The sequence below is a fragment of the Antrostomus carolinensis genome, unplaced genomic scaffold (assembly GCF_000700745.2).
Source record: "Antrostomus carolinensis isolate BGI_N321 unplaced genomic scaffold, ASM70074v2 scaffold3800, whole genome shotgun sequence".
Classification (NCBI taxonomy): domain Eukaryota; kingdom Metazoa; phylum Chordata; class Aves; order Caprimulgiformes; family Caprimulgidae; genus Antrostomus; species Antrostomus carolinensis.
Window position 1 is genome coordinate 168,584 of NW_010289074.1, and position 12,036 is coordinate 180,619.

The 12,036-nt window shown below is 40.9% G+C and overlaps 1 protein-coding gene across 1 annotated transcript in view; it reads left to right on the forward strand.

Moving 5' to 3' along the window:
• The window catches only part of LOC104525642 (CUB and sushi domain-containing protein 2), a 291,143-nt gene that overhangs the window by 41,097 nt on the left and 238,010 nt on the right, over positions 1 to 12,036 (forward strand). Inside the window, 1 exon segment of the mRNA XM_010168859.2 lies at positions 1,520 to 1,632. Within this exon segment, the coding sequence (XP_010167161.2) occupies positions 1,520 to 1,632 (113 nt within the window).

The window sequence follows — 12,036 nt, forward strand, 5'->3', positions numbered from 1 at the left end:
CCCAAAATTAATGAGCTGGTTTTGTTCTGTGGGTGCTTTTTTCATTCTGTGTGGTGTATGAGGAGAGGAAATACTGAGTCTAATATATACTTACTGGTATTTCTTAAGGGGTCAGAGTGCTCTGTATCACAAGTGATCTTTTGCCCTCTCTGTAAGAAAGACTGGCTGCTGGATAAAAAGATGTGGGATAACCCTCTGAGTATGTGTGTAAGAAGCTTTAAACTTTCTTATTGTAGCCTATTTATCTTGTGCTGCTTGTGTCCTTGTGATCCAGCTTGAATACTTTTGATCTCGAATGATATTGTGTGGCAGTGAGTCCCTGCAGTTACTGCTGCTTCTGTAACAGTCTGGTTTTAGGACAGTTATCGGGCAGTGGGGATTGCATCTGAATTTCTGTCCTGTATAGTGGCAGACAAGACTCTAAATTAGAGATTGCTTTAAAACAAATAGCTATTATGTAAATCATGTTAGCCAAGTGTAAGGAGAAGGCTTAGAAGTTATAAACTGTAATTGTGAGAACAGTACATTAGCTGTTCTTGAACTGTGCCAATACAGTATCAGGGATTTAGTGTTTGGGATCTAACAATGCCAGTTTAAAATCAGTATACAGACAGACATTTGTAAAAATAAATAAATAATAATTAAAAAAATTTAACAGTTGTCATTTAGCTCTAAATCAGCAAAGAAAGCGGGTGGGAGGGTGAGATACCTGGGCTGTGGGTTTCTGCAGTGCTGTCTTTGGTCACTAGACTTGTCACCTTTTTATACAGCTCTTTCTCCATTCTGACTTGTGAGTACCTCTTTGTATTCCAGGCAGTTGTTACAATACATCTACTAGATTATCTTGTGCAAAGGATTTAGTGTCTGTGGGCTTTGATTTCCTCAGTGAGTAAAGAGGTGTTAACCATCACAGTCTTCACTGTGGTATATATTAGATGATCTAGGATGTATGATGAAAAATGCCATCCTTGGGTTTGTTCTTACAGGGACAGTTGGGTAGGAGTTGGGGAGGATTCCTAGAACCTTCAAACCTTATCCACTGTAAAACTAGAGAACAAATACAGCCATCTCGATGGGCTTTAATTAGTAACATCAGTTTTTTGCCGGCTCTCTTATGCTATTTTAGACTGTGTTCAATTTAATGTAGTTTGGGTAACGTTGCAGACCCTTTTTACTCCAAGGTTCTCAAAATGTGTTATAAGCATTATTGAATAATGTCTTGTGCTCACTCAAGAACCTGAAATATTGCTCTCATTTCATGGATGGGGAAAGCTGTTCTGAAGGGCTCAGTGACTGCTTGGAGATCACAAAGCTGGTCTTAAACACCCAGGATGAGTTGTCCCAGCATTTGTTGAGCAGCTATTGAATTTGAGCTGTACCAGTCTGTTTTCTTTAGCTCTGAAGCTCCCTGCTTCAGGCTGTGGTGTATTGGCCAGAGTGGCAGCTGCCTCACTCTTCCATTTGCTAACAGGTCAAAGGCAAAAATGCTGAGTGTAACCTTCCTCTTGATTTCTTCCAGGTTAACGGGTTTCCAGCTGCCTGCTCCCATTGTGAGTACAGGGGTTGTGCTGTCCTTGTGGCTTGTGAGTGATTATGCGGTCAGTGCTCAAGGCTTCCAGGCAAACTATGAAGGTAAGTCTGCTCAGTTCAGTAATTGTCGTGAATGGTATCTGTGTTTGGCTTATGGTAGGATGTAAAACTCAGGTGCAGAGTTAATACCAGGATATATGTATGCAGACACTTAATCCAAGACAGGAGTGCCTGATTCTTGTGTAATTTAATAAATTTCTTTGGAATTCAAATTGCTGAATCCTTCCAAGTGTAATGTATTTTTTTCCTCTCAGCTTCTGCACTCAAAATATCTTTAAAAGCTTACTCTAGCAGCAAAGCTCGAGTGACTGAGAAAGAAGGATAATGTGGGGTTTGACAGTGGAATCTGCAAGGTGACAGCAAGCACAGTGCCCTGTGTAGCCACTTGTATTTACAGCTGAGACAGCGGGGAGTGCAGAACAGTGCACGGGATGCTCAATTACTGTGTTTTTCCTTTATCTTTTGTTATTTTTCTTCTCCCTGCACCTTCCTTTCCAAGTATCTAAATTCACAAATTCACCTCCTGTGTCTCCTGTCATAAATTACATGCAGTGTTTGGTGGTTATGGAGGTAAAGGGTTGTATGTGAAGGTTTGGTAGCTTCAGAGAATCTTGGGTCTCTGACACTGAAGTCATCAGATATGTGAAAGAACTGTTTCTACTAGAAGCAAGTTGTGATTGTCATGTGAGCTGGTACTGCTGGGTAAAGGACATGCACCATTTTAAACTTTGAATTACATTTAAGCTGATAATTGAACCTAGAATGCTTGTCCTATCTCCATAAATGTTTTTTCTTCAGAGTCCTTAGAAGTTCTCAGCCTTAATAATAATTTTGGTAATGAGTCCTACCTGACAATTACCCAATACGTTAAACCAGGCAGATGCCTTCATTTAGATGATGTTGTCGTCTCTCAACATTTTCTGCACTTGACAATTGTTCAGGGGAATTCTGTTTAAATATCCTCTAATTCCTGATTAAAACCTTTGCTTTGCCTTGAGGCAGCAGTGGCACTGGGACGTTTTTATTAGTCTTGAAGTGATCAGTGTGCTAGCAGGTGTTCAGGATGAGTAGGCAGCGGTGTTCAGGTTCATCTCAGTTGGAGTCCATGCTCTGTTTATTCACAGGGTAAGTGCCTACTGGGGATGCTGGTGGGGTGTGGGGGCTGTCAGGAGAGGTGAGCACAGCAGTGTGGTGAGGAAAGGCAGATCCTGTTGCCTGTTTGTGAAATCTCTGCTAGAACATATGTCAATCCCTGTGTCCAGTAGACATGACAGTACATCGCTCCCAAATTGTGTGAGAGGATGTGTAGCTGTTTTTATACTTTCTTGACATTTAGAGTTCATTTTTTGGCATTTACACAGTTACTTGTACACTTCTTAATGGTTTTTTTTATTACCTCGATGCAGCAGGTAATCTTGTACGAAGGCTTGTTCCAGGGCTGCCCTTTAGTCACACATTTTAAATGATCTGAAGTTTATTTGACTGGTGATGAGGAAGTTTTAAAGCAGGTAACTGAGCACATCTCCAGGGATGGGGAGAAATGTACTTAAAACTTGTGCTGTTTAGTGACACAGAGCATTGGTGCAAATGAAAGCTTCATTTTGAGAAGGAGAGGGGCAGGCTTGCTAAATGTGCTGCTCTGAGCCTGCCTCAAAACAAGGTATTTGCTATTTGGATTGTTGTTAACTAAGATAAAGGAGGAGATAAGTGTGTTTTTGATCTAAGGGACATGCTGCTGTTGTAATGCTGTTTCAGTTCATTGGTAATCTACAACTTCATGAATAGCTTGTGATTTGATAATTCATGTTTAAAGACAGAACAATGCATCAGAGTTCTTGCAGTAAATGGCTCCTTTATGATCCGCTATCAAAGCACGTTCATTATTCTCCTGTTCCCTTTAAGCAATCATTGGGAAATGCACCAAAAAGAAACAGAATTTTAAAAGTGGAACAAAAGATCTCAGGAACTTTTTTAATGGAGGACAGGAAGAAAGTATATAGTTGGAGGCATCAAAGTGACACAAAAATATTGTGCTTACACTGATGTCTGTTCTGCCTAGACCCTCTGGGAAGTACACAAATTGAGGTTGGCTTTATCTAAGTTAACATCTTCCTAGCTTATCTAGTCAGTGTGTTGCCTGTGTGATAAGATCTCTGACAAGCAATTTCTTGAAAACAGCACAGACATCTGCTCATACCTGTTTGCATGTTTCTTCATTTCTCACTGTTTTGGGATTCCCAGTTCAGTTAGACGTTTCACTGGTTGGAAAAGGGAGAGGCAGTGGTGGCAGAATATATTAAAAAATGTTTCCACTATGAGGATCTTTAGAAATGCTTTAAGAACAGATAGGCAGAGTGAGTTTCTGAAAGTCTGCAGAGCTTTTTTTCCAGCCCCAGGTAAGGCAGGTGCCAGAAGTGGCAGTGGAATTTGAGGAATAGCCAGCTCTGGAGCCACTGTGCTGTGATGCTTCCTTCTCGAGGTCACAGTTTTCTGACTCTATTCTATGTTATGTTGTGCCTTGCTGCTGGATCGTCCTTAATCTTCTTTTCCTCATTGTCTTGACTTCCTCATTTTTCTTCATTTAGTTTGGTGTGTGTTGCCAGCTTGTTTCTGTCTGCTTTCATTGTCTGATTCTTCATGTTCTCTGATCTCCTACTGTTTGTTGTGATTTTTCTCTAGATGCCAAAAACTGTTTCAGAGCTCAGTTAACAGTAGGGATTTTCGTATTCGTTCTTCTGCTGTGGAAGAGAGTGAGAGCCGACAAAAAAGCTGATGTTCTCCTTCCCCAACCATTTTCTCCTAAGGGGTGGAAATGGTTGTGACTGAGGATAATGCAGTTGAGGCTGCAGCATCTCTGGGTTCAAGGCACCAGGTGACAGCTTCAGGTGTCTGGTGTCTTTTCCTTGTTGTGGTGCAGATGGTTCTGCACGATCTCATGTTGGTCATGAAGTCTGGCTTCCCACCTTCCAAGCTGCAGAAAGGCTCCTTGTCATACCTGCTGCTGTGAATTTGTGTTGATGGATGAACATGCAGCATTGAGGAGCTACTGCATGGTGGTGTGAATGTGGGAAAACTCGGCAACATCACAGTTTGGGAGAGGAGACATGACTAGAGCAGCACACAAGTGTCTGTTGTTAAGTGAATATCTGGAAAAAGAAACAAGGCAACTGTTGCAGGATGGCTGGGAATGAAAAATTGTCAGCTTTTTCTTGCTGAATTGAAAGAAGAGAGAAAATTTCACTATCGTTTAAATATAATAGTTTGATCTGAATGTAATTTTTTTACTGAAGAGATTCTTTTACTAAAGATAAGCAGTTCTTATGAAGCTCCATTTCAGAACATATAATTTAGAATATATTTAAATTAAGTGCTTTTCATGCTTTTACCATCCTTAAATATATTTTTTTTTTTTTTCCCCTCTTAAATTGTCCCTTGAATTCAACATGATTTCACAATTAGCCTTGTTCACCCTCAGACTGTGGGGTTTTTTACTTTTTTTAATGACTAAATGATTCTTCTGAAAAATCCTAACCAGCTGTTGTGGAGTCTTGCTTTTCATTTCAACTGCAGGAGGATTTTGAAGTAGAGACAGCTATAAATAATCTAAGTTAGAATTCTACTAGGATGTGAATCTTGACAATCTCATCTTGTGAAAAATACTCCTGAAGATTTAATGACCAAAAATGACCAATGCTTCCATTTATTGCTTCCCCTGAAAGATATGTGAAGCTAATATTAAGGCACATGCTTAGACTACAATGTGAAATTAATTACTATCACTGCTGCCTGCACATCTAATGAATACATAGTAAGCTGACATTTAAAATAAATTGGGCAAGTCTCTTATTATAAGAGGAAAATTGATATAAATTCCACCTAATTTCCTCAATAATGTTAATAGCAGTTCATGATGAATAGCAGGTGGGTTTTTTAGTTTACTAATGTAGATATAAGATAACTTTACATTATTTGTAAACCATTACCTTTTGGTTGCTTTGTTACTCCTGAGGGTATGAAAAATAGAAAGAGATTTAAGGAAAGATACCCAAACCTGCTTTTTATCATGCATGACTGGAGAGCGATGCTGTAAACCACTGAGGCTTGTGAGCTTAATGAAGCCTTACGCTTTTCAGAGCTGCTCAGGTCTGTCTGTCTGAGGTCCTGAGTGTTTATTGAACACTAAGCGAGCAGTTGGAGCCTGAGTAGCTTAAAACTTCTTTCTGCTCTGATGTTGGGGGTGTTTTGGTAGCTGGCTGGGCCAGGAGGGTTCTGCAAGGGGGTTCCGGTGGGATGAGTGCTGGCTGCACTGGGAGCCCAGTGTCTGCGTGTTGTGCTCTGGATGTGGGCAAAAGAACAAGCTGACAAGAAGAGCACAGTTAACATAAAGAGGGGAAGGTGAAGCACAGAAAAGACCAGTGACTGGTTGAGTTCATGGAACATTGCAGACTGAAAATGTGTTTCTATATGCCAAGGGGGATAGCTGACCTTTACTTAGTCTGCTAACCAGAGATCTTCAAACAGTGCAGAAATCTGCAGAAGGCACAGGGATCTTACTTAGGACTTGTCCTGCTGTGGCTAGGACAGTGTTGTTCAGTGGATTCCTAGTAGGAATAGGAAGGAATTGGATTCTTACTTAAACTTTGTCCTTGTCTTGCTATATTGATGTTCTCATGTCACAACTTTCCACTGTGCCTCAGTTTCTCTGTCTCTCAAATGGGATTATATTTTCATTCATGGTGTTTGAGTTCTAACAATGAAAGTGCTATATAAGAGAAAAGGGATGCATAATATTGAATACTTGTTTTAGGACTCCTAATCTATGCAATATTTAGAGTTTTAATGTTAGTTTATTTTTTTCCAAAAGCAGAGTTCAGTTAGAAGCCCCTGGGAAGAACCAGGACACTTTGGACTCTGGACTCTGCTGCAGAAGCAGTGCTGTGTAGTGCAGCAAGACTTAACAGAAGGTGAAGATTTTTCCTTCCCAAGACATGGTGTTTGATTACAGCTGCAACAAATTTGATAGCTGCAAACACTAAGTGCCTGATTGAAAAGAAACAATTATGCCTAGAAGAACACTGCTTATTTTAAGAAATTAGAAGCGTTTAAATACAGAGGGAAACAGCCCCAAGTAAATAGTGCTGTTTTCCTTCATAATAAATACCCTCCTCTTAAGCACAAATATCTCATTCTTTCGAGGGATGTTTGTGGAGTTGTGCATACATATTTAGAAAATACAATTAAAACCTGGTTCCTGTCCCTTTTTGACCATTCTTTTTGCTAAACCTGAACAGAGTTTCCTCTCTGTGCTGCTCTGTGAGTGTGTTGCCACTACACACAAGTTGTGAAACTGCTTCATTTCTGTTTTCCCATCTGTTATTTGACTTTGAAGTAACAGTTGCCCCATTAATAGAAGACAAATTGATGAGTTTGATTTCTCTAACTTTGGGTTATAGAGAAACGCAACTGGGTCACAGTTATCTTGGTACCTAAATCATAATTTGAAGCATGCAAAGTTCATGCAGGTAAATTTACTGGCTTGATGCTTTTCTCCTTTTTCAGCTTAAGACAAATGCATACAGAGCCTGAGTTGCCACAAAGTACAGAATAACCCTTGTTCTGGTGGCAGTGGGAAGGATCAAAGCTCTGAGGCTTGCTCTGCTGCTCCTTTTTTCTGGAAGTTTGCTGTTGCTTTATGTCTGATGATGGGAACTCTGCAAGGGATGGTTTATTGTGTTCAAAACCAAAATGAACTTGCAGCTGAATGCCTGGGTCCAGATGCCAGAGTGTATTGACTCTTTAACAGCTAGTTTTAGTTTGGTCTGCTTAGTATTGGGTGTGTTAAGTGTGTGGCATAAAGCTGTCAAGGACTGTGCTATGCTTTTTAGGACTTTCTTGTTTTAATAGACACAGTTCTTTACCTTCCATTTAGTCAACTGCTCCTGCAACTTTTGCTGTTTTCATATCTGCTGTGCTTAATGTACCTGGCCTTAGTGGCTTTTTGTTCTTTTTGTTTATTGTGCCTCCTAATTTTAGTATCAGTTGTGACCTGGGAAAGATTTAGTTTTGTCTTCCTCAGGCTGATCTCTTCCTCCTCCCTTCCTGTATCTCACAAGCTGAGTTAGGGTCATGCTGGAGTCAGTGGTTGGAAGGGAGACAGACCTGCCCTGGAAATCTTGTGATGCTGATGGGAAGTAGGTTTGAGTCAGCAGATAATACTGAGTTAGTGAATCTAATGGCATTGCATGTTTCCTTTAAAGAGAATAAAGAAAATTCATATTGGGATGAGGAATATGATTACAATCAGTTGGAGTTTGCTTCTGCACCTGCTTTCTTTAGCTTCAGGCACACAATCCAAGTGGCTTGCTGCCTGTGAATATTAAAAGGCGTGGACCAAATTGATGAGTGTTAATAAGATGCTAAATACAAAACAAATCTAGCATACTGATGGTGTCTTCCCACTTAGACAATATTTATTGCTTTAAAATTCCGTTTGAGTTTCAGGTGAAGAATGCTCTGCTTTTTCTGGGCTGGAGCAGTATTAAGCTGTAGATGTTCTACCTTAATGGTGGTTGTCACTGGTGAAATGATTCCTAAATATGTAAGTGTCTAGAGCTCCATGCTGAATCCTCTCTATTACTTTTCATTATTAAAGAGCTGTGATCAAGAATTAAAGTTTTAATTAAAAAAAGCTTGTAGCCCTCACAGCTTGTAGTGGTAAAGCTATGGAGAAGAACAGCATGGGAAGCCATAAAATGGTGGGTCCCTGATAGTGCCAACACTCTGAAACAGTGGGTTCAAAATGCCCCTTAGTCTCTAAAAGGCTTTAACACTGTGACTTTGAGATGTTCATTAGTGTTTTAAACTAATTCATGGCAGATTGCAGCAGAGATGCATAGTTGCTTGTTCTTTTCAGCTGTCTCTAGTTTGTTTGCAAACAGGGAAATCCAGCTGCACTCAAGCTGCTGTCCAGGAGCAGCAGCCTGAGCTCCAGTGTCTGCTGTGATGTTGGTACAAAATACTGTTACTAGTTTGAAAATGTGCTGATGGAATTAGTTGTGTTGAATTGATGATAAAAATATTAATGTGAAGATTCTATGCTTGTTTTGTATTATTCTTTTTATAGTTAATTTGTTAAAACTTGTAACTAATTTAAACCTTAGAAAACTTCCCATCTGTTGTGTTGTGGAACTGCAGAACCTAAAAACCTTTCTGAAGAGTTTAAAATCCTGATTGTTACAAACTATATGGAGTGCTGTAAAGTGAAATTGCCTGTATTTTGTACATAAGTCCATGTCATGGAGAAGCAATTAAATAGCAGAGGACACTAGCAGGTGACCCAGTAATTCTCATCTAATCCTATGTACCAAAAATTGTTTTATTAGTTTATTTTGCTGCAGTAACTTAGAGCATTCAAACCAACCAAAGAAATCAGTAGCTGAGATACTAAATTGACTGTGCTGGCCTCATGAGCTTGTTAATAATACTTACTTTCACTATATCTTGTTGTTAATGTTTATATCTTAGCAAGTGTGTGGATGAGTTGACTTATTTGGTGTTACTTTGCTGTTTCTGAATGGCTACAAAAGAACTGATAGTTCTAGAAACAAAGCAGGAACTCCACAGATAACATCTGAATGTTGAGATTCCTATGTCTGAAATGTCCCAGTCCATTTAAAAACACATCCTTGATCATAATGAACATCATAGCTGAAAGAAAGCATGGGGATAGGTGTGTTGGAGGTGTGTTTACCTTTTGTCACCACTGCCTGTCACAAACCTGGAGGGAAGCAGCAAGGGCTTGAGTCTCGCTGGAGAAGGGAGACAGTGGTGCAGTGACACTGGCTAATGAGAAACAGCTCATGGAGAATGCAGCCCTGCAGCAGCTTTCCTTCCTCCTCCTCTGTGCCAGAACATCTGGCAGTTTTGCTGTGATGGAGCCAGGTGAGGGGCAGGAGAAGACTGCACTGCTGGTTCACCACCCTTGTTTGAGGGTTCATAACACCACACTTAACGAATGCGTGTGTAGAGCCGTCACAGCTGTGCCAAACTGTGCAGCTATTCAGTCAGCACACTGCGTTTTAATTTGCTTCTTGTTTGCAAGATATTAGTATTTGGGGAACATGATAAAGCAAGATACCAAATAAGCAGTGAGGCAATGCAGTATTGTCAATAATATTGAGTGACAGGATTGTTCTACACAGTGTAGTGTCTTGAAGAAAAGTAGTTTTATAATTAGATTTAAAGCATAGCATTGGATTGATTCTGTCTCTAAGTATTTTCTACCTGATGTAAAAAATTTGGTTGGCAATAGGATTTTGCCTATCATAAGGTTTCAGATTTTTTTTTATGGCTGCTCTTTGGAATTTTTCCACAATATTTGAGCTCTGTTGCTGTGTCCCCGTTTGTCATCAGCTGTTTGCAATGTGCAACTCCTGTTTTATTTAATGTACCATATGCATATTGGAAACAAGTGATTTTGTACAGTCAACTGTTCTGTTCTGTCATTAATGTGGGGTGGTGGATGCAAACTTGATGAGAGAAATAGTAAAGTATCTGGTTGAAGTCAGTCAACTAGGCTTTATATCCCAAATTAGCCCGAGTTCCTGCCAGTGCTTCTCTGTCCCCTTGGCTACTGACCTGTGCTAGCACTGGGAGAACTGGTGTTCCCAATATATACAGACCTCTGTCCTGACTGGGATATTAAAAGAAAAACAAACTACTTAAGAATTTGATGGTAGTTTAGAGAAGAGCAGTTGTTTTATAAACAACTGTTAAAGGCCAAAAAGCCACCTGTGAAATCTAAAGTTGGCTTGTAAACCCTGTTTTGCTCTTTATTTCCAATTATCTGTATCTATTTACTCCTTTTTTTGTTCCATGGAGGAAACTTCTTATGGTCAGAAGCATATTTCAGTCATCAGTGGCATTTCAGCCTTGAAAAGGAAATGAATGGCAAATTGGCATGACAGTGGTGACTCAATTATTTTTCACAGCTTTGGCAGGAACTGGTGTTAAGTGCTGCTCAGTCTGATACTCGCAGATGATGTCCAATAAATCTGCTGAAGTAAAATTGAGCAAATAAGGCAGGTGTTTGCCCCTTGCTTGTTTATGAGCTGCTGCATCGGGTAGTCAGGCACTTGTAGAACAGAAATCTCGATTAGAAGATTAAGAAATAAACTTAAATAGCTGTGCTGGCCACTGTTTTCCTGGGAATTGTGGCTGAGGAGCCTTGTGCTGGTTTATGAACAGGGGGAGGGAGTGTTCAGGTGCAAATACCTCCAGATGTATAAAGCTGAAACCAGCTCTGTTGCTGGCTGAGATGCAGTTTGGCTCTGAATAACCAGAGTCTCCCGAGTGCTCAAGGTCAAGTACTTGTGTGGCTGTTTGTAGCATTGGCTTAGTGAGTGAGCTCCAAGCCCTGGTGACTTGCAGAAGCTGCGTGGGAGTGAGGGGAAATACCTGGAAAGCTCTGGTTCAATCAGTGTCTGTGCTTGAGCTGCTGCTGGAGGGGTGGCAGCGTGTGGCTGCAGTGGTGCAGGGTGGTCCTGAGCCAGACCCTTGTCTGGGGTGAACTGGTTTCAGTGGATCTTCTAGGTGCAGCCACTTCACTCCAGAGCTGAGCACCCATCAAGATGGGGAAGCTAACCTGGAGCATGCAGGTTTGGGTGGGGGGGTCTCAGTGGACCTGCTGTAGGTAGATGATGCCCGTAGCAGCGGGGAGGCTGCGGGCTGGGGTTTGTTGGACCATTTGTTTGCTGAAGCTGATCATACAGCTTCTTGTGGCATCTCTTGTTCTCAGAGGCTTATGGTGTTGGTGCTGGAGAGCCTGTGCTACTTGGTGGGATGTTTTGTGCTGTGACAGCCTGGAGTCCCTGCTCTGTAAGGAAGCAAGCGAGGTGCCATCGCATGAATGTCGTGAATACAAGGGCAGAGGGCTGGTGGATGTGGACATGCAGCTTTGAGTTCCTCTTGCTGTCTGTGTATGTTAATATAAAAAACTTGTGCTGGGTGGTTTTGGGGATATCCTTACTGCTTTCCCTCTGAAGCCAGCAGAAATGGGAGCAGCTCCATGTTTCAGTGACTGTTGCAGCAGATGCATTGCTTTCTACTTCTCAAATTAAAACACCTCCCTGGGGAAGGAACAGTCAACCTTCCTATTCTTTTTTCTTTTTAGCTATACAAAAGATTTTTATTACTTAAATGAGCTCCCAGCCAATCTGCCTTAATATACTACTAATTGATTTTAAGACTTGAAAGCAGCAAAGCTGATTAGCATTTGCTGACTCAGCTACAACCCTCCCCTCCCCACATCCTGGAGGATGGAGTCAGATATTGACCCGTGTTGCTGGAGCACTAAATGAAGTTGAGGAAATATTAAGTGTCTCATACTGGCATTTGATTTGCATATGCAAATGAAATCAATCAGTGCAGACGCAGGAGAGCAGGAAT